Source organism: Rhipicephalus sanguineus, chromosome 8 (assembly GCF_013339695.2).
Source record: "Rhipicephalus sanguineus isolate Rsan-2018 chromosome 8, BIME_Rsan_1.4, whole genome shotgun sequence".
Classification (NCBI taxonomy): Eukaryota; Metazoa; Arthropoda; class Arachnida; order Ixodida; family Ixodidae; genus Rhipicephalus; species Rhipicephalus sanguineus.
The window spans coordinates 17,262,023-17,287,617 of NC_051183.1; the positions used below are offsets into that span (position 1 = coordinate 17,262,023).

Genomic DNA, 25,595 nt, shown 5'->3' on the forward strand with positions numbered 1-25,595 from the left:
AATAAATGTTGCAGCTTTGATTGTAAGGGCGACAGGAAGTTCTCAACTGCATGCAAATTTAAATGTCTGTGGTACTCGCCCGACCAATGGGCGACGAGTTAGCGACGTGTTTTCCTGGAAAACTCGCGGCGACGGATTGTCCGATACTATCCGTCTCGTTTTGTATTGTTTATTAGTTGGCGATTATCGTGAGTCATTCAGTGAAAAGTTGTCCTCGGCGGCGCCTCGAGTGGACCAACGATGGCGGTTTGCTGCAGTGTTACGTGATCGCTGCTGGAGTTTGATAGACGCTTTTCTACGAGACGTGTTTTCGGCCCTAGGGCCAGCAGAAGCGCGTCATAACCAGCGCCTGAATGCGCCATCCCGTCACGGAATCTCTCAGCGGCGGATAGGCTTGATCGCTTACTCCACTATCCAAGGGTAAGCTTCTTTTTTAGACTCGCCAGCGAACGTCTGTCACAAGTTTCTATCCCGAAAGAGATCTCCTAGGCCTAGTAGTACTTACATGCCGCTTGTATCGAGATAGCGGCAGAAAAGCATTACTTTCCTTCGGCAATCCGGATTGCCGAAACGAACTGAGAAAGATAAGGCGGTGTTTAGCGCGTGTTTATCGGCTTGTCGCGCGCATAAGTGAAGGGATTATTTCTTCGTTTCGCCGTCCGAGATCGCGAACGTCGCCGATAAACTGCGTTGTTGCCTTGAGAAGTTCCTTGACACCGTGTGGAGTCGACACGATGCCGCTGGTTGTGTCTTCTTTGATCGTGGTTAAGCGTGTCGTCTCTAGATCGGAGTTTTGGCGTTGGTCTCGCTGGGAGCGGATGCGAATGCTGGCATCCGCCAGTCGCAGTCCCGGTTCTTCTCGGTACAACGGCGTTATTTTCGTTGCTAAATTCTTATTATTTTTTTCTCTTCTCTCGCGCTAAATATGGACGGCGAGCCAAGATCGTCGTAGTGATAGCAGCGCGGTGTTGCGAATTGGCGCCTTCCAAGTTTTTGGAAACCCGCGTATGTCGATGCGGCTGGGACGATTAAAAGAAAAAGAAAAGGGACTCCTTGCGCCGTTTCCTTTTTGTTGGAATGGCTTTGTTTCAGATTGTGAACGAGGACCGGTGTGTGAACTTGTAATCAGTGTTTACACACGCCTATCTATAGAGCGGTGGTGCGCAGCTGTCTATTTGTGTGAACGTTCACACTTCTTTTCGCACCAGTTATCCGAATGCTGCTTGTCCGACAAGCTTACATAGAGCCCCACTGTTTTGCACCGGGTAGCATCGCACACACCGTCCAGCATTTTTATTGTACGGGCGGAGGCTACCATATGATCGTTATTCCCTGAGAACCTTAATTTAGAATATTACGAGACAGTCGAAATATGCTGCTACACGGAAGTAGTGTTATACGAACACTTCAGTTTGCAGGATCTAACGCTTGAATAGCCGCCGTTTTCGCAACTCCGCGCGCAGTACAGCGAGAGCTGCGGATCTTCGCAGCGAATCAGAAACGAGAACTGATTGCACGTGAGTTCCATTCGTGTCCGTTATCCGTTCACGGAAGGATTAGCCCCTGACTGTGGCCGATGTTCCGTATTTTAGTTCATTTTTTCTTTTACCCTCATGCAAAGCCTGAGAATTGCCTTGCATGAGGGTTGTCAAATAGGCAAAAAAACGGTACCTTTAAACAGTAACCTTTAAACAGACACTCATGTGGTTGTACAAGCTCAATCAACAACAGTACAATATGTAAATTGCAAGGCTAGAATTTTAGTAGCACCTTGTGGCTTGTTATCGAGCGAGCCACATATTGGGGCCCAGATAAAACTTTTTAGCAATGTAAAAGTAACAATGTAATTGTGCTATTGAGTCAGTGCTACGCAGAGTTGCCTGAGGTAACCTTTCATTAAGAGATGGGGGAAGGTAAAAACAAACGTTTAAAACAACTTGTGTAATCTCGGGGAGGGCTGGAAGAGATTCAGCATGGCATCAACTTGTTGGTCGCAGCCTTGGTGGTGCTAGTTCTCTTTTGTGATTGGCTGCGCAGTGACCCACAACTTTGCCTGAACTTTACCTGAGGTTTGCGTGTTGTTGGTATGATGCTGGGATTTGGGGGCTTGCTCAGCTGGCACAAATATGCACAGTGGGCTGATGGCAAAGTATACATTGCATTCTTTCTTGCTCTCTCTCTTTTCTCCTCCTCTCTCTTTCTCTCTTGACCCTTAACCCCTGTTCTTAAAGGTCTTGAGGCGCTCTGGGTTCGTACTGGGACCCGAGTTCGGAGCGCCAACCCTTCTTCATTTCTTCCTCTTGCATGAGTTGAGGCCAGCCCATTCACTAACATGCAAACAGACGTCAGCCTAGATGACGTAGGTAAGGCATGCTGCTCACTAACCAAAATATTGTACCATTGTGTTTTACCTTCCGTCAGTGTCGTTGACTAACCAGATGACTAGTGCAGGGCATTTGCCTGTTAACACCACGGTAGTTATTGTAATACCATACCGTTTTCAAGTAACAAACAGCTCGCTGTTTGCTAACGTAGATTTGCTAACATAATTTTGCCATAATCTTATGGTAAAATTAACCTATCCTAATTGAATATATTCATCTAACATTGAGCTTTGCTCAAGCAAACTGCTCAACCTCTGCTTTGCACTCAGAAAGACATGCTTTGGGAATCCCAAGCAAGTGTGCATTGTCAAGTTGCATGCTGTTGCTGCTGCTGTTTGGTCAAGGTGTTGCTTATGCAGTTCTGAGGATTTGACACACGCTTTTTTTATTGTATGCTGTCTTTTGCCATTCTTTATCTTTTATGTAGAGGTTATGTGCATGTTTTCATTGACTAGTACATTCAGTAACAGTAATCTGCAAGTGTTCTGCCATCTGTGGGAGGTACACATCTTTAACACATGAAATGGAGATGCCTCGTTTTTTAGTTCCCTTTCTTCAGGTCAGACATTTTTTAATGAATACTGAACAATAAGCAAATCTTGCATGTCTTCTCCTTAGCCTGAATTACGTACTATTGTCACCGTTGCTGACATGTCCTTGGAAAAGATGAACTAGACAGAATGGTGCTATGGATGTCCTGATTCATATTTCCTTGCAAATGATGGTGTGTTGTGCATGCACTCTAAAATAAACCAATTTTGCTATGCTCTTATTTATCGGGCAGGGCCTTGTCACATGTCTGTTGTTAATTTTTTTCACATTCAGTTGCCTTTTGTGAATGTTACATCACTGTTATTGGTGCTGTTGCCCAACTAGTGGTGGCAGCTGATGGCAACTAATGGCAGACTGGTGTCATGACATCAATCTGCCATTAGTCTTGGCATTATCAATATTGACATCTTTATTCATGACCCACACGTCATGCCATTAGTCATGACACCAGGATGCAGTATTATAACCTTCTCAAAATTAAACTGAAAGTGACTGTAGAAATGCTGCTGCATTGAATCATTTATATACCTAAGTGGCTTGGACTAGCTTTACAAGATCTTGAAGTCCCAGACCTTCATGTAACACAAAACAAATTTAAGAAGAATAATATTGGGTCAGTACTCCTTCAAAATTAAGGGGAAGTTGTGATGTCTTCAACAAGTATGACTAGTAGAAAAAGTGGACGGGATTGAAGGGCTTTCTGCTTGCTCGGAACTTCATCAGAGACTTGGCACTCAGCAGCACTGGGTCTTCACATTGTCGTTCTTACGTCTCTGCATGGAGCAGCGGAGGTGATAGAGCGGCACATGGCGGCCGAGCCGAGTTACCTGACCCTGGACCAACAGGCGCGGCTGCCGGTGGCCCAGCCACAGCAGCAGCCGCACGTGGTCATCCTGGAGCAGCCCGCGTCGCGAGCACTTCGATTCCGGTACCAGTGTGAGGGCCGGTACCCGGGCACCCTCGTCGGTGTCAGCAGCACCGCCGAGAACAAGACGTACCCCACCATCAAGGTATGTATGGTGAACACTTTTGCAACCTTTGACAGTTGCGTCTACCTTCTGAAAGGCCAACTGCAAGGATATTTAGGACTGTGTGACATGCAAAGTTTCACGTTGTGTAAATGTAGAGCGGCCTTTGTTCAAAATTTTACATTTGAAATACAGGTGGGTGCCTCGTGAAACACTACCAACCACTTTTGATACAGCATCTGTAGTAAATTACAAGCTAAGAATAAATACAAGATCCGCCTGCAAAATCACAATGCGCTTGTCAATCACCTACATTAGGGAGCCGTGAAAGCTGGTTTCCTATCAAACCGCAAGTGCTTTTTCTGTGCTAATGTAAAATACCACGCATATAGAAAACTACAGGTTTGTTGTTCCTACCTAAAATATGACTTCTGGGTAAGCAGGGATGCCAGAATCTCTGTTGAAATTTGGCAGGACAGTCAAGCTTTTAACAGCACAGCTGTTTAAGCCGGGCGTAATGTGTCTGCTGAATTAAAAAACTATCATCATCATGAACCGGCACACGCTTTCTCTTCATCTTCTGCTTTGCTCCTAGAACACGTGCGCCGATTTGTCCAGCAGGGAATGCAATAACTCTTATTGGCGAGGGAACAATTGCAAAGGGAGAAAAAAAGACAGAGAAAGAAAGAGGTAGAGTGAAAGAGAAAGAAAGAAAAGGAAAAAAAAGAGAGATCAAGATAGAAAGAAAGAGATACGAAGAAACATACACAAAAAGGTATAGAAAAAAACTTGGAGGACGCTTGAGCCTCGCCTTCAAGAGTAGAACGTGATAGCTCAATCAGGCCCCGTGTGCATCGCCTTCTCAATTGCTAGCCTGGCTTTGGTTCTCGGTGCATGCTTCAACCGTGCCGTAAGGAAACGAACGACTGTGCCCATAACATTGGCCGTTTCAAACTATCCTATAATGCCTACTGCAAGTACAGTTGTTAAATGCTAAGTCATAATTCTTCCTTTTGCGAATCAGTGAAGAGCCCACTATGCGTCCGTTAGGTAACACGCGAACCTACGCAGCTGCTCACTTTGTTGAGGCTTTTACAGCTGATGATGATTAAATATGTCTTGAGTGCTCTGTAATGGGTGGGCCTTTAAAGCACCCACTCGTTGCGCAATTCACAAGTTCTGATGCCTGGTGCAATTCTACGCTTCCACCACGCAGTATTACATGCGTTAATGAGACTCCTTCCACTGCATGACATTAATATAGTGTTTTTTTTTTCCGAAGCAGTTTCAAGCATTAGCGTGGCTCTGTGGTAGAATGCCTGCTTGCCACGCAGACAGCCTGGGTTCAATTATTACTCGAACCTAAGAGTTATTTTATTTGCATCTTTCTCGATTTTTCGGTAACGGGCAGGATGATGATTTTTCGCTCACAACCAACGACGGCGACACCAACACTGGAATTTCTGCGAAACCGAGCTCTTTGATGCTCTCGCGTTAAAAAGAGAGACAGCAAGCATAGCCACGTATAGTGTAGTATAATATGGCAAGAGGTGGGAAATAGAAGTGGGGGTGACGAGGAGGCAAGAGTGAAAGAGTATAGCGTCTTGTATAGTGTAGTGTTGCTAGGTGTGAGAAAGGAAAGTGAAAGTGAGGAGGAGGGAAAGGAGGATAGCTGCCTCAATTTCTTTTTACTTAAAAGCAGCGAGACAAACTTGTGTTTGTATGGGAACACCAACTTATCTGAAACACGCAGAAAGTGCTTGGTGTCATGGAAATGTGCTAATGCGATTGGATGGAACACTGATGGCTGTGGGTGGCGCTTCTGTTTATTCTTACGTTGTAACTGATTAGTGATAGTTTTCCCTCTGTTGCCTTGAAAATATGTCGGCGAGTATTTAGCGTTTGAAAGTTGGCACTAAACACGAAGAAAAAAGCGTTGACGTTTGTTCTGTGTGCCATCCTGTTTTCGCAGGTGATGGGTGTGCAAAAGCCAGCCGTGGTCGTCGTCTCGTGCGTCACGAAGGACCAGCCGTATCGGGTGCACCCGCACAACCTTGTCGGCAAGGAGGGCTGCAAGAACGGGATCTGCACGCAACACCTCAAGCCAGACATGACGTGCACGTGAGCTAGAATTCTTGTTTTTGAACGTGTTAGCATTAGGAGTGTCGGAGTGGTAAAAGCTGTGTGTGCAAAAACACAGCAATGTCAATCTGAGCTGGAGATATAGCTGTGATGTATCGAAGAGACACAAAGAGTTTAAATGTAAATGTAGGTAAATTGTGTGACCTGGAGTAAGATGGTGTATGTATTCACCAAATTAGGTGAATATAATTGAATGTTACCAGAGGCATTTGTAAAGTTATAAGAGATAATTGAAATTGAAGATAATTGAAGCGCAATTGCATGCATTCATGTTTAACATTTTGCAGCCTTTGTTTACATTCGTAGGAGTTCAAATTGTGCTATTCTGTTGGCTTGCAGCTTTACAAGCCTTGGCATCCAGTGTGTCAAGAGGCGAGATGTTGAGCAGAACTTGCTCCAGCGAGAAAACATTCGAGTGGACCCATTCCGAAGTAAGTGTGTGTGACATTAATTGTGTATGAAGTCTCATAAGACCTGCATGATTATGCATGTAGGGCTTGTAAGAATTTGTGAACTTTAGCCCGTTTTTTAAAATTCATAAATTCATTGTCAAGACAGTGTTGAAGCCCTGTGGTGTAAGCGTTGGTAGTAATGATTATTTCCTAATTATTTACATTAATAAGGTTACTGAGAATGTTCTCTCGATCGAGAAATATGCTAATGCCTGCTGGGACTGCTTGCTGTGTAGTTGGTGATGGCATTGCGAAAGAGGGAGCAGGTGATTCTGGCTGTTTTTGATACGAAATTTTGAATTTGTATAGCGTGATAAAGTTTGGCTAACATGTTCACAGCGATGTTTGCACACTGTGTTCGAAAAGTGCTGCAGGGGCCCCTGTAAGGGCCACCCTTGCAAAGAGTACGTGCAACATCACATTTGGGTGGTGCTATCTCTAACAAACGGTTTTGGGAAGGAATATTTTTTAAATACGAGGCCTGTTCTTCTGAACACTGCTGCTCCTATTGTGAAGATGCTTATGTAGCTCCTGCATTGCAGACGGCTTTGCCCACAAGGACCAGGCGGCCAGCATTGACCTCAACGCCGTGCGCCTGTGCTTCCAAGTGTTCCTCGAAGGCTCACAGCCGGGGAAGTTCACTGTTCCCCTTCATCCCATCGTGTCGGACATCATTTATGACCGCAGTGAGTTCTTCGCCCCATCACCTCCTGGTCACTGGTCATTGAAACATCTTGATGGTACAGCCCGAGCCATCGGTGTTCCCATGTTGATAACACAATCTGACCTTGAGAAAATGTAATCACAAACATTGATGAGCAGATTCAGACACTGGTGCAAGATATGCACACGTATCCGTAAAAACATATATAGCTATCTGTAACTTTCCATACGGTTCTTGATACTAGTGCAATATATAGATACCTACCTGTAAATTCTTTTGCAGATCATGCTATTACCAATGCTACTTAAGTAAACTTTTCCGTAAATTTTTATACGTATGCAGACAATAGCTGTATATGGATGCTTACTGGTATTTTTTACAGAGAGTAATATTATTAATGTTAGTTATGCATATCTATCCGTAAATTTTTGCACGGATATTGATACTACTGCAATATATGGATGTCTATCTGTAAATTTCCATGCAGGTCATAATACTAGTGCAAGATATGGATACCTATTCATAATTTTTTTTACAGATTGTGGTATTACTAAGGCTACAAGTACCCATCTGTAAATTTTTGTGCAGATGCAGACAGTAAACCAGATTATAGATACCTCTTAGTATTTTTTACAGTGCTTGGTATTAATAATGTTAGATATGCATGCCTATCCGTAAATTTCCGTAAAGGTAAAGAATTGGGGTTTGAATGATTTGGTGAATGTTCCATCTCCAACCATACTGTATGAAGTCTTCCGATTCTGGAAGGCTACCAGATGCCACCTGTGTCCAGAGGGTTTACTCAAGCAAATTACTGAAGAAAGTGCATTCAACAATAGAAGTTGCTGAAACAATCCTGAACTGTCGCTGCGATCGCAGCGACAGTTCAGGATTGTTGGCATGGCACAAGGGAAACTTGGCATGGCACAAACTGACAATCCTGAACTGTTGCTGCGATCGCAGCGACAGTTCAGGATTGTCAGTTTGTGCCATGCCAAGTTTGCGGCTTATGAAGATAAATCATCGTTAATGAAGTGTGCATATATCCTACAGGTCTTTGCTCAAGATCAACGTAAAAAAATATTAAAGTAAAAAATAATAATATTATAGCACTTCACACCTGGAGAGGGGCCGGGACAATAGTTTTCAAGTATTCCAGTGCTGTCAACTTATGTAGACAATAACACTTATCAAAAGTGGCTACAGTTATCACTCCTTGCTCCAAGCGTTGCTCTCTTATCATAGCAGTTCTGCTGTGAAAGACTATATCGTAAGTTTTTTCTTTTTCCATGCTGTTTGAGAGGTTCAGCTATGTCCAAAAACATGTTTGTACATATTGGAAACAAAGCCACTCCCTAAACCAGCTCGTATTCTTAAAAGAAATTCTTTGTACCAAACCTTCCACTTGTGTTCGGCTGTTTTTAGGCAAGCTGCAATACCTATTACGGCTTCATTTTAGAGGTTCATGCGCTTATTCAGGATTTGCCAGTTGCATTCACACTGACCCATGTGTTCATGTGGTATGTTCATATTGCACCCGTTCCCGTTTACATGTGTACACGGGTTTTCTTGTCGAAAAACACTTTCGCTTCCTTGATGCAAGATAACGTGCCCTGGAATGTTCTCTCATGGGTGACAAGAGGGGTCGTGCGCAAGATGATAGCCGAGGACGAAACTCCTTTGTCTGCCATTATCAACTTGCCAACAGGTGTCAATGGACGGGTGCCCCTTTACATGGCATGGTGTGTGAAAATGAAAGAGAAGGGTTTGGAAAAGTAGCTTTTGGAGTTTACACGCTGGACAAAGATACCGAGCTTTGTCCAAGCAACAAAATTTTGTCCCACATCAGAATTTCTCCTTTTTTTTTACTTATGGTAGTGTACCTATGGTGTGTCCATAGTCGGGTGCAACTTTAGAAGTCTGCGGCATTTCCTCCTCAAAGATGGGCACACACAAGCCTGCACAAATGGGTGTGCACTATACACTGACGTCGTGAGTCGCATGGCCAGTATCCCGCCATCGGAGAATGTGGTCGTGTGCATGAACGGGACTATTTCTTTAGTTGCGGAGACGATCGGCTGCCACGCTTCAGTCATCTGCACGAGTCTTCTCCGGACTTCTTAAGTAGTATCCGACTGTAGATACAGTAAAAGCTCGTTAATTCGAATTCCACGGGAACGCTGAGCAATTTCGAATTAAACAAAATTCGAAATAATGAAAGTGAGCAAAAATGGGTGGATTTCGGGGGTGGGGGCACGAAAAATATTTATTGGCCAAAAAAGTCGGTGATGACCATCTGCTTCTTTTCTCTGAATGCCACAGCTGCGGCTCTCTGTTCCAGCGCGCGGACGCGGCGCAGGGAATCCTCTTCACCCTCTTCAAAGCTGAAGAAGAGACGCGCCACATTAAGTGCCTCCATCACCGCAGAAGCTGACGGGCGCACAGACGCTTCGTCATCTTCCTCTTCCTCACCTTCTGGCTCTTCAGCAACAGGCTGCGCACCGGCTACTTGAGCGATAATGTCCTCATCAGTCAGGGCACCACACACCGATGCACCGGTGTCAACTTCAACATAATCGGCAAAACGTACGCCCCGAAGAGTGTCGCGCAATGCCACTGGCATGAGCTCCTCAGCCCCGTCCACGTCGACGTCACAACTATCCTGCGCACTTCCAGCTGCAAATCTACTGTGGCGGAAACAGTTTGCGATTGTGGTCGCGGTCACCTGTTCCCATGCGCGCACCAACATGTGCATGGCAGTGAGCAGCGTAATGTCGAAGTCCTTCCTGTCGCCCGCGCACAAAATCATTCTCTCCAGCATGTGACGCCTATAAAAGCACTTGATGTTCCTTATCACACCGTGGTCCGTTGGCTGTAGGGCCGCAGTCGTATTTGCTGGGAGGAACACTAACTTTGTTGCTCTCAGCTCAACGTCGACTTTGTGCGCCGAACAGTTGTCGACGACAAGAAGAACGCGTCTGCCGCCCAGTTCCATTCGCCTGTCGAATTTCAGTAGCCACTTCCTGAATAGGTCACCTGTCATCCAGGCTTTCTTGTTTGCGGCGTACTCCGTCGGCAGTGGCCGAATGTTTTTGAAGCACCGTGGCTTGAGTCCTTTGCCAATCACAAAAAGGGGGACCTTTTCCGTACCGGTCATATTTGCAGCGACCAGAACAGTGACACGCTCTTTGCTGCGCTTGCCGCCGGCACAGCTGTCTCCCTTGTAGGTGATCGTCTTGTCTGGCTGCAACTTGAAAAATAACGCTGTCTCGTCAGCGTTAAACACATCCTGTGGTGAGTAGCTCTCCAAGTACTGCTGCAGGGTGTCACTTCTCCAAGTAGCGCATGTTTCAGCGTCCACTTCCTTTGCCTCGCCGGATAACGTGCGGAATACGTGATTGTGCCGCTCCCTGAAACGATGAAACCATCCCTCGGAGGCGACAAAGTCTTCAATGTCCGAGCGCAGGGCGAAATCGGCTGCCTTGGCCATGATGATAGGGCCGCTCAATGCGATACTCTGGGCTCCCATTTCTTTAACCCAGATAATCAAAGCCGACTCCAGTTCCGGGAACTTCGCTGTCCTTAGCCTTTTTCAACTGGCGCCAAAATCCTCGGCTTCATAGGCGTTTTCAATGGCCGTCCTGTTGCGTATGTAGGTTGACAACGTGCTCGGAGGTATGCCGTGCTTCCTCGCAATTTCGTATTTGCTCGAGTTCCCTTGGTCAACCTCTCGCAAAATCTCCACCTTCTCCTTGACAGTCTTCGCGCAGTAGTTTCCCCGCGGCATCTTGCAACTTCGATGCGGAATAAGACTGCTTGACGGCGTGAACGAACAACGTGCTCGAGGAACAAAGTGACGCTGCCGGGTGCGGCCTAGGACTGCTAGGACTACTCCGCCGACTCCTCAGCGTCCCGCGGGTCCCGCGTATACAAGTGGCGCCAGGCGCTGAGATAGCGGGAGGGCTACGGAAAAAAAAAAATTGCTCCCTGGATTTCGGAGGCCATACTTTGCTCGCCCTTTGCTCGGAGGCCACTTGAAGCTCGAAAAAACCGGTCGTGCCACCTATCGTTCGGCCGTAAAAGCTTCCACTAGTGTTTGACGATGATGACGCTCGGCAGCGCGTGCTTCGAATTATCCGTAGAGGCGGCAATTTCTGTTCGAATTAACGAATCATTTTACACATGATCTCCTATGCACTGCGGACCGGACTGCGGCGACCATTTTGAATTATCCAAAATTTCGAATTAATGAGGTGTGAACTAACGAGCTTTCACTGTAGTAGCCTCACGGTAAAATTTGACCTCCACTAAATGAGTGCAGGCATTGCTAAATGTGAGCAAAGATGGGTGCTTTTTATTCTGAAATGGGAAGAAAGGTAACTTGTAAAGAGTGTGTTGTTGTTTGGCCAACAACACATTCTTCAAAAGAAGTCAATGTTTGTCATTATCAAAGTGTGCTGGTTGCTGGTTGAAAGCCAGCAGTACGCATTTGCACAATTTGTTCACACACTTTATCAGTGTGGGTGCACTCAGAAGCTCTCAACATTTTTGCTTTTGGAAGCATCCGTCGGTGCTACCTGCGTTTCAAGGAATCGTTGCTCTAGTTTTGACTCGCAAGGGCAGCTAGGTTTTTGGCGGAACTGTGTGAAATGGGTTAGGATGTTGTTAAAGGCTGTCTGTGTTTGCGTTTGCCGACTTGAATTTTTTTTATTTCCTTTGAATTCTCCTTTCGCAGAGGCTATGTCTGACCTAACGATCACAAAACTCAGCCATACATGCGCTCCTATGTCCGGTGGCCTGGAGATGATCCTGCTCTGTGACAAGGTCGCGAAAGGTGAGTGTACAGTGTTGTTCTCACACATACTGGCCTCATCTTAAAAAATGACAAGGTATAATAGAGTGAATATAAAATTTCGTTGTTCGTGCTGTTTTTTTTTTCTTTTTTTTTTGTGGCCATAACAGCTCATTGGCTGCGAGAATATCTTAAAGACAAAGCTAGCATTTGTGACTTCTACACGCCATCTGTATATAGAGAAATTGAGCGTATGTGTGCATGCCATGTTGGGATTGTAATTTTGCTTTTGAGATATATGAGTTTGTTACACGCCACAAAAGGTCTATGAAAGCATGAAAGCCAGCTTAATGCATTAGTACCAATAATGTATGCCATGTTGAAAATCGCACGAGAACAGGCTGCAAGGATCACCGCTTTGATCTACGATGCAGTTTTGTTTCACGCTATGTGGTAGACGTGGGAAGGCGATGCTGCATGCCTGTACAACTTCTGTGGTGGCTTAGCGACTAAGGTGTTGCGCTGCTGAGCACGAGGGCATGGGTTTGATTCCCGGCCACGGCGGCCGCATTTGTATGGGGGCAGAACGCAAAAACGCCAGTTTACTTAGATGTGAGAGTGCACAAAGGATTACTGGGTGGTAAAACATTATCCGTTGTGTGCCACATAATCATAATGTAGTTCTGGCACCAGGGGCATAGCCAGAAATTTTTTTCGGGGGAGGGGGGGGGTTCAACCATACTTTATGTATGTTTGTGCGTGCGTTTGTATGTGCGAGTGTATATATACGCAAGCAAAATTGGAAAATTTCGGGGGGGTTTGAACCCCCCCCCCCCCGGCTACGCCCCTGTCTGGCACATAGAACGCCAGGGTTTAATTTTTCAAACCTATGCGAGAGTCCCAGCGTCGTCTGTTTCCTTCTGTGCGCAGACGACATTGAGGTGTGGTTCGAGGAGGAGCGTGACGGCCAGACGGTCTGGAAGGAACGGGCTGAGCTGCTGCCCAACGGGGTGCACAAGCAGGTGGCCATCTGTTTCAGGACGCCTCGTTACCGGGATCCCATCATGGCCGACGTGCCCGTCGATGTGCACCTACTCCTACGGAGGCCTTCCGATGGTGCCCTCAGCGAGCCCCGAGCCTTTACCCTTCACCCCAACGAGAGGGGTGGGTGTTACGGCAGAACTTGGATGTTTTGAAGTAATGTAAGGTGTAGCTAAGGGAAAGTTCGTTGTGTAAAAGTTCTTGTATCCTTGCGTATTTTCATCTTTGTCTTCTATCACATATTGGCGTAGTGTTGAATATTATAGCCTGGTTACATAAGATATGACAAATCAGTATTGCGAGTGCCCATAAGGTTGAGGAAAGTACACAAGGGCTGGGACATTTTTCGTGAACCTGAAAACTTTCTCAGAAATCTATATTTGTAGGTTTATGATATAAACAGATGGAGAACAATTTTTTTTATTTCATGAGGAGATATAATGTCATTTGAACTGAGTGCTAGACGTATTTGCTATTTACTTGTGCTATAGAAGCACTCAGTGTAATTTGATGATCATGTCATTTATAATGTATCGACCCATAATCATAATTATGGGTTGATAGCCCTGTTGACAGTAATCCTTAAAAGCAGTGCAGTGCAGCTGAAGAAGATTTCTTTTTTTGCAATATATTACCCATGTGAGTGGGCATTAGAAACTGTTCAATAGTCTGAACTGTTCGAATAGAGTTTACTAATGAACTACTTAAGTTATGACTGTTAGAGAGCATATTAAAATTGAAAGGGGTGGGAAGGTACACAGGAGTGCTCCCAACAGCCTGTCTCCTATTATTTTGCAGATCCTGAAGCAATAGAACGCAAGAAACGCAAGATTGGCGAAGGTTACTTTGACCGGTACTTTCAGGAGAGCGTTCTTCTGGGTGCATCTGCTGGTAAGTACCATCGCTGGTTTTACCATTAAAACATAATGTTAAAGGGACCGACAACTGCCCAGAACATGAAATGAGATGACTGCACTGATGGAAAGATTGTCCGTTGCATTGACTCAAACCAACCCTGTTTATCTCATGAGAGGCGGATTTATATTTTGATTTCTTCATTGAAAGTCGCGAAAAATGACCTTTGGCGCCTCTGGCGGCAAAATCATACACGGTCCGATGAAGCCGGTCACGTGACCATTGATTGGTGTATGCGTTCGATGACTTTTCTGTTAGTACTGAAATATTGTTCATTTCTTTATATTAAAAGATATTACTCCATAAAAATGCACATATAGGCCTGCGTTAGTTGTATGCAACAAAGTGGTGCTGCCTTCGCTTGGCGTAATGATCTCATGCCGCGAAAAGCCATCCATGACACAGGCGCAGGCAACCTTAGTCGCAGGCGCGCACAACGCTGTACAAATACCGAGAAGGTGTATAAAGCCACATCATCTCATTGTAAGAGCTTGCTATTTTCAAAAATGGCTGGAAAGCTCGAAATAAAGGTGGTTAAGCATAGCTACAGTAACTCCTGCGAAAGCAGAACAACGACAGCTTTCACAAGGGCTAGCGGCATTGCTATCAATTCTCAGCGTTGCTGGAGCAAGCCTTCATGCGTGTTTGGAGCCTTTCAGATCGAAAAATACTGCTTATAAAATAACTACGTGCTTTTAGGATAAACCACTGCAGCTACAAACGCTACGAAGGGTAAGCTTCCTGTCTCGCCGTAAAAAACAGGGTCGAGAAAAGTCAGTTGTCGGTCCCTTTAAGGTTGCACTTTTGAAAGGGGTACCTGTTTGTGGCCTGGACTGTCTTAACTTTAACATAAATGGCACTGTTGAGTGAAGGGCATTTAGGTGACGCCATTCGTGCCTTGGAGCCTTGTGTGAGTCTAAGCTGGAGCAAGGAGGATGTCAGACAATGAGAACATTCGTTTACTGCAGCTTTTGAACACTTGGGCTGTTTTTGTTTAATTGCAGGGCTGGCAAGGCAATGCGTTAATCCTTTGCGATCACTATGACTGAATGGTTGCTTATTGATGACAGTTCAGAGCACATTTGTAATTTAGCATTGTCGACTTCTCATGTAACTCAAGTGTCAAGCAGACTCTTTCTCAAAAGTCAACACAGCCCCATCATGATATCCCACATAGTTGTTCTTTTGCATTTTTGGGGGACTGATACCACTAATGTGGTAGCTAAGCTTGTCTGATATCAACTTGATTTTGGTTTCCATGCCTACTTTTAGTGTTGATGTCTTCGGTGATTGAATAAGTTGGATTTGTATGGGGTACACTACTTGACGCATCTTTCTGTTCTTGCTTCAGTCATTCATTACAGTCATAGGTCGCCAAAAAATTGGAGCTCATTCAGACTCACTCAGGAAATATACTGTGCTCTGAAGGCTCACTCAGACTCGTCAAAATTTTCCTCAACTGGACTCGCTCAGACTCACTAGACTTTTTCTCAACCGGGCTCACTCGGACTCACTCACCAGCGCATTACTCATCCAGACTCACTCACACCCACGTAAAATTACCTTTTCCGATTAACGGTGTCAGTGCTCTTTAACACCAATATCACACGTAATCGGTGTTCTATCATACGGCTTTTGATCCTGTGCCTTCAAATACGAGTTATCGGTGGTTTCAATCTAGTGAGGACGTTTTTATAAAGTACGCGATTCACACGAGACATTTTTATCAAGAACTTCCCCTGGAAAAGTTTGCGGGGGAGGTTGTGGCACCCCCCCTAACTCATGCATCTGATCAACAAATACTTAGGTGGCGCATGAATGCTAGTGTGCTGAGATATATGCGAATAGACTTGAGTAGCAGGAAACGTAAGCCGATATAAGGCTGACAGTGATGCTGAAGATGAATAGATAGGACCATAGGTCAGCAATAAAAGGTGGAGCTCACTCAAACTCGCTCAAGAAATATATCTTGCGCTTAGGGCTCACTTGGAGTCGGACTCACCAATATTTTCCTCAACCAAACTCGGACTCACACTCACTAAAATTTTTCTGAACCGGACTCACTCGGAATCAAGCTTACCAAAATATTACTCACTCGGACTCACAGCCTGATCTGAGTCTCAGTGAGCCTGAGTGAGTCGACTGAGTTTGCCAGCCTGCGATTACAGTACATAGTGAGTTGCTCAGAGTGCACTCGAAAAATTACCTTCCTCCTCTCTACCCTTTCTTTTGACCTGCACAGCACTCTTACGCACGTTGCTTGCAGAGGTGATTTGTGGATGCAGGATAGTGCTGTGGAATGCTAACCACTCCTTGCATGCACTGTAATTGAATTCTTTTGACCTTATTTTTATTTTAAGTTGCATAGTTTGTGGATGGGCCGTTGATCTGCATATAAGTAATGAAGCCTTAGGCTTTTTTGGAAGCATATTACAGTTTACGTAATAGAGAACACCAGACACACAGATGTGCACGACAGTGCTTGTATTTTCATCTTGTGATGCTGACAGCAACTAGTGTAGACGCCTGCTGTGCTGTCACAATAATTGTTGTGCTCTGTGTCTGTTTCTGCAGAGGCACTGGCAGCAACATATGTGAGCATAGAGTGAACTGCTATTGCCTACATTTTTTAAAAACTGGCGCTGCAGAGCCATTTGTGGTGTGCTGTGGTTGAAGAAAGTCACAAGATGGTACCAGTGTAGCTGTCTTGGATGTCTCCGAAATTCTGTTAACTCCTTCTTTAATCAAACTATGGAACTCCTATGTTCCATAGTTTACGGAACTCTTAGGTTAAGAAAATTCCATAATTTACAGAATGCTGTAAGGTATAATCAGGATCTAGAACTCGCTAATTACTGCACCACTGTTTACATTCTTTTACTCACTGCCTTTGTTTCTCTTGTTTTGTTTTTTTTCTTTCCACCCTTCCGCATTCATCTTCTGTCTTGCCTGCCGTTTTCATCACCTTCCTCCTGGTCCTTGCACGTGGGCATCTTGACTGTGCCCCCTCCCCTGTTCCTATAGCACAAGTGGTGTCCGTGCCTAGAACTATGAGACAGGCGGTCAGAACTCAGGCAAGGCCTGAGAGCGGTGAGAGCCATTTTCATCTTTCGTTTGCCGTCATATATTTTTTTTTTCTGCCACTTGTTCAAAATATTTTATGTTTGCCAGTGAAATGCCGTAGATTTAAGGCACATGTGACTTCAGTAAAAAAAAAAATGAGGGATGTGCGGATTAGCTTTCGCATTCCTAAGAGACACCAGCACGGGAGCCGTGCTTGCATAATGACATGGCACGAAGCCACAGGCTGCTATCACGTCAGGTGGTGGAAGCGGAGCACTTTGTCTATAGTTGCTGCCAGAACGTTGTTAGTGGTGTCCTTTTTAAAGGGACCCTGCAACACTTTTTCAGCATTGTCAGAAAACGCGGCTGATTGGTAGTTGAGGCTCCCGAGTACACGCAAACAAAACATTACAGCGCAGCATATGGCCTGAAATTTACAATTAATTCTCAATGTCAGCTAGATATCGTTCCCTCTTCTCTCTACAAATGGTGCCATATGCCCAAATCACTGCGCCATAGTACCCAAGTCCACAGCCGTTGGCTGAGTTCAGCATGGAGAGCTGCATAGTTACCATGGGGCCGCTACGGGGTGCCGCCACATGCCCGCATGCGCACTCGAGATCACACTGAAAGTAAGCTGTGCGTTCAAAGAAAAAATGAAAAGAAAGTGTTCAAGGTCAGGGCGCATGCTGACAAAGGGACACATCTTCTCGCTCCCTTCACTAAACTGGGAGTGCGGAAACGGACAAAAGACGACGAAGAACTACACAACACGACCTACACAACACGGGTGCTCGTGTTGTGTAGTTCTTCGTCGTCTTTTGTCCATTTCCGTGCTCCCAGTTCGATTGAACCACTAGCCCAATGTAACAACTAGCTGATGTACCAACTAGCCCAATTATCGATCCTTTTACCTTGCTCCCTTGTCATCCCCCTCCCTGCGTAGCTTTCAGTGCGCTCGCTAGTACGAAAGGAGAGGGAAAGCGCTTAAAGTGTGTGGCAAATCCCCGTAACTTCGCTTCTACTTGACAGATTCTAAAAATTTTTGCGGCAGTTGATTCATGAGGCAGTGAGCTCTTTTAATGAAGCCATTAGACGATTAATTGGAAAAGTGTTGCAGGGCCCCTTTAACAGAGTGCTGAAGACTGGACAAAGGCGACCTGGATTGCACATTGTGGAAGTCTCTGAAGTTGAAATGCAAAGAGGGCAGGGTGCCTACTCGATTATGCAGTTCAGAAAAAAAAAAGGAAATGTGTGGACAAGACACATTTACCCAGTCTGCACTTCGTCCTATATTCTTTACTGTGTAACCAAGGACGCTACTGATAATGCTCTTGCAGAAAGAAATACATATGGGTACTATTTTCGGGGACAACTAAAGAAGGCAGGAAAGCCCCCCCCCCCTCCCCCCGATGGCCGAAGTACCACAGCCTCCGCGACTGAAGTAGTTGTCCCGTTGAAAAACATGTCATGCTTCTAGAAATGTGTATTCCTGGGTGTAACTAAGGCTTTGTGTACTTTAAATCTTGACAACCATTTTGGTTGAGCTCTCTTGATCGGAATGCTACAGCGTATGCCGGATTGTGAGAGAAAGATAACTCTGTCTTCTACAATGCTGCACTTACTAGTCTGCTACGAGGTGCGTCATCCCATGGCTGAGTCACTGGCCGTCTGGCTTATGTTAGTCTAGAGTGCGCACCCCTTAGCGCAGGATTCTGTGCATCCACTTTCAAAAAGCTGCTGCCTTCTAAAGTTTTACCAGACTACAAGTGCGAACAAGAGAGCGTTCCTGTACTGCTAACATTTGTACTTTTTTTTGTGTGTGTGTGTGTGCCTTTACATTGCGGCATAGATCTTCTGTCCTCGGCTCCAATGTACATTCTAGAATGCTTTAGCACCAATTTTATCATTAGTTTCTGCATAGTAGGCTGATGTGATGCATTGGACATGTAGAGTAAAGCTTGAGTGTCAGATTCCATGAAGCGATCTTTTATTTTCATATCGTCCTGGCTTTTTTTGTGCTTGTATGACATTACTGCTTGTCATGGAAATATAACAGTTCTCACTTTTTAGCAACAGTTAAATAATCTCAGGTTGTCACAATTGACATGGAGTCCTCCTTTAAGGCGTGCCTCCTAATTCGTTTGTAGTTTTGTCTCGCAAGAATCAAGAACTTAATTAATGGTGCTCTGCAATGCTTGCAATGTTGTGGTGACTCCCATGCAGCTGTAGGGACTAGGCTGTTCTTATCTTGTACGATACATGTACTGACGGTTTAGAGGATGAAAGGGCATTGCTACATGATGAGCGATAGTAAAGTCGTCATTACAGAAGTGCATTCTATTGTGTGAACCACAGGTCGTAGCCCCGTTCCAGAGGCCATGGTTGCTGCAACGGCAATGCAACAGCAGCACCACCCAATGATGCAGCAGGCCGGTGCGCCGACAATGGCACAGCTGACACCCGTCAACCCTCAGTATCGTGGCGAAGTGGCCGCGGTGGCACCGCCCGCATACGAGCCTGAGGTGGTCGAAACGGCTGAGAAGCTCGACAGCCTTGACCTTGGCATCGACCCCAATGACATTGCTCTGACCTCGGGTGACCTCAACATGAACCTCAGCGACCTGGCCAGCGCCCCAAACCTGTCGCTGGTCAACCTGTCGGCGAGCCTGTTCGACAGCGGCAACAACATTGCGAGCGAGTCAAACCTCATGGAAGATGGCCGGGGACTTCTCAACGACCTGGGCGGCAGCCGCGTCTTCAAGACAGAGCCATCTTAATGCCGGTGGTCATCTTCTGCTTCTGTGTGTGTGCGTTTTTTTTTTAATGCTGTGAATGCTCGTGTGCGGGTCTAAGGCGAACAATATGTGATCGCTATGGTACTCGGCACCTGCTGCAAATTACGAGAGACATCACAGTGTGGTGGGCTTCGAGTCCTTTTCAGTTGTTGACTGCCTAGTGGTATGGTCACTTGACATGCTCTCCTATGTAGCCATTTACTGCTGAGGCATAGAGCATTGACCAAACTTTATAATTTGACTGAACATAGTGTCCCAGCTGTGGGATGCTTGCAAGAAACCTTCCTACTTTTAGGTTGACTACGCAGAATGAAGCTATGCCTAACCATAAGGACTCGATTGTGGTCCATGTCATCTGCTCGTGAGAGTTCCAGGAGCTAAGTGATGCAGGAAGTGAGCTTGGTAACGAGGACTTTTGAAATTTTTTGTGTTGGTAAAGATTGAAGCATGACGCTGTGGTGTCTCACGTGATGCGTAACTGGCTGAATGCAATACGCAAGGTCCACAGCTTTGCTCTTCATCCATTGTCACTGTGCACACCTGTCTGACGAAGGATGCCTAAAATCATGCTGTTGCCGCAGTTTCAGCATCTCGATACCAGATGAGATTCAGAAGACTGGCATATAGTGGATATTTTGTTATAAATGTGATTCTTTTTTCCACATACTATATGGAATTTTCCTTAGACAATATAATTTGCTGATGAAGTTGTGTTGTATGTTTGATGCTTCGCATTCTGCGCAGAGCCATTGTTCAGGTTACACAGGACTCCTGTAACGATCAAAAATTCAACTTCCGAGTGTCAGTTCATTGGCATGGTTTAACATGTTTAGCATCTCTAAGCAATGCTTCATGAGAAATGCGGTAAGGGGCGGCCAATTAATTTTGACCACCTAGGCTTCTTTAACATGATTCCAAAGCACAGCACACAAGTGGCTTAATGTTATGCTAGTGTTGGAAGGTTCTGGCACTGCAGCCAGTACTCAAACCCACAACCTTGTGCGCAAAACGGCAAAGTGCGAAATGTCAGGTATGCAATTCAACTCTGCCGGTAATCAAATCTTTTGTTCAACATGTTCTTGCTTGTCCAGACTGTCTCTATTGAACTCTTTCATATGCATTCCTTTAATTTTGTATGCTTTATATACAGTTGAAGAAGTTCTGTGGAATCTGCATTAATTTCATAAATTTACGCGGAAAGGGTACAGAATTCTTGTAATAGTATCCGTATTATTTCGGTATGTGTACGTCTTTCATCAAGCAGTTGATTATGGTGAGATCTTGTTACAGCGTCTACTTTGCAGGTGCACAAACGGCTATATTTTTGTGATCTCTTGACATGCTGATGAACATCACTCCGTCCTACACCGCGAGTGAAAACGGCTCTTACAGTCTGTGTGCTATGCAGCAAAAGCTTTGGCATTCATTCCCAAGTTGTTTACCCTTGGTCACACAGGCTCGTGTAAGTGTTCATTTCTTCTAGATTGATCATATACATGTCATTGCTTGAAGCGCATATGAGAGACTGCTAGGCGACAGTGCCAATTGTTGTGGCTAAGTGTCGGCTTTCTCAATTTCCACTCTATAGCCGCCTCATCAGTTTGTATGGATTCCATCAGAACTGCATTCACTTACTTAAGATTGCCTCTTCTGCGTGCTGTATTCACCTAATTCTAATATGTGCCGGACTTTATAGCGGTGAAGAGAGCATGGCCTTGACTTGCATTCAGGAACAAAATTAATGTCACTCATATAAAAATCTATTCCGTTTAATTTATGTGTGTCGGTACTGACACTGTGGAGTCCACAACATTCCATTGCCTGTGTGGTACTTTAGATTTAATATTCCGAATTTTCTGACAATTTTCCTAACCATTTTCATGAGTAAAAAAAAAAAAAGACTTATTAGAATTGGGTAAACACGGCACATGCATTGGGGGTAGCGAATGTATGTGGAAGGGATCGATTTTATTTTTGATGGCACAATGTTCTTATTGAGAACCACCATATACAGTGTTGACATTTTATCTTTACCTTTGTCTGTGAATGTTACGAGCTTCTCATTGCACCACTGCTCTCATCGCACACTCCCATCTTGCTTGTTTGAATGTCTGTTAATGTCCTTGAAAGTGCGCGTTGTGTGTCGTTTTATTCGTGGAGATTGTTGAGGCAATATGAACATGTTTTGGGCAGACCGGTGAATGGCGTTTCCAGATGCTGGGACAGGTTTGTTGTTGAGGCTCCTGGGCAACTGAGAGATACAGTAGCTCCATCTAACGTTGCGTGACATAGTCATTTTGTCGTGGTTGTTGATTTGAAGAGGAAGGGTTGGGTTGCGATAGCGCTGGGTAAACGGTGACTTGTCGTGTTTTTATTACTCTAAAACACTTTTGAATGGGCACTTCTCATCACAGGAGTGCGCTGACTTGTAAATATCGTCAATGAACTCGTTTGTTTGTCAGCTGTTCCTGAAAGTGAAAGTTCAGATCAGAGATTGGCACATACAAGTTTCTGTGTTATCTGCATGCTGAGGTGTGTGTTCCACGATGAACTGGAATAGTTTAAGCAAACAGATAATTGGGATCATGACACACGCTCACACTGCAAAGTGGTAATATTCTTTGCACGTGTGCTACGTCTTAAACTGCAAACATTTCAAAGAGTTTTGTGCTTCTGGGCACTTTAACCCAGGAAAGCTAGTTTGGCAAGAAAACAATGGCGGCACGCTCGTGCCCCCTTGCAGAAAGTAAGCACGTACTGCCGTCTTCAACTGATTCATAAACTCTGAGATTTGCTTATGGAACGTCACATGACGCATTCAGATACGAAGCAACCTGATGTTTAGACACTTCCCGCAGAATGTGCCGAGGCACGAATGTTGCTGGATCATGCTCTATAAGTGTTGTGCAGCGAAGGAATCGTAACCACTTGGTAATGGTAGTTAACGCGGTCACACACAGTGGTGCTGCTACAGTACTTAGATAGTGGCATGCCTCCACTTAAGCTAGCAGCACGAATTCTCGCTCGGTACCGTTTTGAAATGCGTTGGTCCGAGGTTAGTTAAGTCTCCGGTCGTCTTTTCGTTAATGTAATGACGTAGGATCATTTTCATGATGTTTTTACTGGCATTCCGCACACTTCAGAAGTTTACCATTCTTATAGTATGCTTTAATACCACTGTATTGTTTTAATAGCTGTGATATGCATGAAACATGGTTTTTCACAAGTCCTTCCTATTGAGGCGCATTTATTCCTTTCCAAGGCTTTTTAATGCTTGGTGGTGGTGCAATACATTCTTCATTATTTACACACATCGAAAGACGCATGCTGTTTCCGGTGTTTGATGACTAGTGGATTGACCGGTGACTTATTATCACTGTCGTGTCCTAATTTGAACACTCCGGTGCAATGTAGCACTTCATTGCACGTTTGACTTTGTGTATTCATTACATCAGCACTTAACATGCTGGGCTCAGTTAAAAGTGTCGCGTGCTTTCATGGGCAATATTCAAGCGCCTCCGGCACATTTTAGTTTTATGTAAATATGTCTGCACCAACTTTTTTTGGTCGTTTTTTATTGCATTACAGTTCCATTTGGTAGGCACCAAGGACATGTATTTACAATACCTTTGTGCCGAATATTCTTTTTTAATGCCTCTTCGACCTAGCGCTCATGCCTACATAATCATTCTACGTTGTTTGCACTCATAGATATTTGCGTTGGGACATTCCATATCTTTTATTACTTGAACGTTTTTTAATTGCTCAAGAGATTTATGTTACATGTTTTTTTTCTGTGTGAGACTGCATCTGTTATATAATTGCTTTTGTGATTTTGTTGTGAGTTATCTGTGCTTACGCTTTTGTATCTGCCGAGACAACATGTATCATGTTGGGCTGTGACCAGTGAAAAAGTTGCGCATTGCCGAATGTTTCGCGCCTGTTGCTGGCATCCTGTAGTCCGTGCAGTGGCTTAGAATGTAGCCTCCACCGAAAGCTCATTTAGCTCGATAACAATGAATCGTCACATGGTGGCTGAGCTGTAAACATTACAGGTGTGTGCTATTGATAGGCAAATGAAGTTGTCTAGTAGAGTTCACTCGTAACTGCTACCATTATGTGCGGCAACCTGGCATGCTTTCTGTGTAAGTTGGCACGCTTGTGAAATCCCTATCGTCAAAGCTGTTACGTCCCGAACCTCTGACGTCATGCGTGCAAGACGTTTTGGCACTGCTGCGTGGAGTATTGCAGGAGCATTCTTACTGAACACTGGAGTTCTTGTAGTTATCAGCAAGCGTTCATACAGGGGCATTGAGGCACAACGTTATGTTATGTTCTGCCAGCTTGCCACAAATGTTTCTTGCGAAGCAACCATTGGTACCTTTGTGATGATGTTAGTAAGTAGAACCCCGCTGTTACGTTCCTCACTGCTGCGTTTTCCCGGCTGTTACGTCGTTTTCCGCCGGTCCCGGCATAGCTCCCATAGGATACAATGTATTGGGAACCCCGCTGTTACGTCGTAACTGTCGGACCGTTCCCGTATGATACGTCGCGAAGTGCGCTCGGAGCCGACCGAGTGACTACCAAAGAGAGCGGCCATGGTGCATTTTCACGCAGTTTGGCCTCGTTTGACCGTAATATTAGCCGCATGAGAGGCGCAAGCCAGGGGCGTAGCCAGAAATTTTTTTCGGGGGGGGGGGGGTTCAACCATACTTTATATATGTTCGTGCGTGCGTTTGTATGTGTGCGTGCATATATGCGCAAGCAAAATTGAAAAATTTCGGGGGGGGTTGAACCCCCAACCCCCCCCCCCCCCCCCCCCCTTGGCTACGCCCCTGCACTCTAAGCCAACATCGAGTATTTGGGGAGTATTTCTGCCACACAACAATAATCGTCATCTGGCTTGCTCGCGTTTCCTTTCTTGAAAACCCAGCTCTCGTCACTTTCCTGTCAAGAATGCTATGTCACGCTGATAACGCGCGCGCCGTTCGTGACCGGGAAGTGCCGCGCCCGCGGTGATAACGCGAGGAAAGCACGCGAGGTGGATGACGATTGTTGTTGTGTGGCAGAAACACTCCCAAAATACTCTATTTTGGCTTAGAGTGTGGCGCAAGCAGCAGAATCTTTCAATTGATGCAAACAAAAGCATGGCCTTCGAGATTCAAATTGCAAAGATGGCGTCTATGACGTAACTGCTCGCGAAAGCAAGGCCTTCGAGATTGGCATTTACTATTGACAAAAGCATAGCCTTTGAGACTTGTATTGCACAAACATGGCGTGTACGACGTAATTGCTTGCGAAAGCAAGGCCTTCGAGATTGGCATTCACTTCTGCCATCGCGTTGGCGTAGACTCATCATCATCGTTATTTGTCGGAGAACGGGAGGAGTTCGAGCTGGTTGGAGCTCGCGTGGTCGTGCGTGCGGTTCGCGGTCGGACTCGCCGCGCCGATCGCGCTTGCGTGTGCTTAGTTCTTTCATGCCTACAGCTGTTGGTGTTTAAAAAATCACATACGTTGATTACATTTCTGTGGATGAGGCCGTCCTAAGCTCCGCGTTTCTATCCATCGACTAGATCGCGGCTGAGCGCGCCAATTTTCGTGCTGCTCGTAAGAATTGAAATAAAATTCTGTACCACTAAATATTTTGCCGTTTTTCCTGTTTTTCGGCTCTTACGTTTCCCGTCTCTTACGTTTATTTCCTACGGTCCCTTCAAAAACGTATCAGCGGGGTTCTACTGTACTTGAGAAGCAGAAAATTGCGAGGGAGTTGATTTTTGAATAAGCATATTCAGTGAGCAACAGTCGTGTGAGCTGGTTGTTGTCA

At 45.2% G+C, this 25,595-nt stretch overlaps 1 protein-coding gene across 3 annotated transcripts; it reads left to right on the top strand.

Annotated features, from left to right (window-relative positions):
• The first annotated feature begins 100 nt into the window (after window positions 1–100).
• On the top strand, window positions 101–24,066 carry LOC119401478 (embryonic polarity protein dorsal). Of its 3 annotated transcripts, XM_037668315.2 has the most exons (11): window positions 101–420; window positions 2,232–2,363; window positions 3,723–3,946; window positions 5,877–6,025; window positions 6,386–6,477; window positions 7,041–7,184; window positions 11,898–11,996; window positions 12,885–13,118; window positions 13,794–13,886; window positions 16,935–17,000; window positions 19,332–24,066. In XM_037668315.2, exons 2-11 carry the CDS (start codon window positions 2,333–2,335, stop codon window positions 19,751–19,753), a joined length of 1,554 nt encoding a protein of 517 aa, XP_037524243.1. In that variant the 5' UTR covers window positions 101–420; window positions 2,232–2,332; the 3' UTR covers window positions 19,754–24,066. The 3 variants fall into 3 exon arrangements, with proteins under 3 accessions (XP_037524243.1, XP_037524245.1, XP_037524244.1); XM_037668317.2 differs by lacking the exon at window positions 16,935–17,000; XM_037668316.2 differs by lacking the exon at window positions 2,232–2,363 and having other exon boundaries at window positions 102–420.
• The last annotated feature ends 1,529 nt before the right edge of the window (window positions 24,067–25,595 follow it).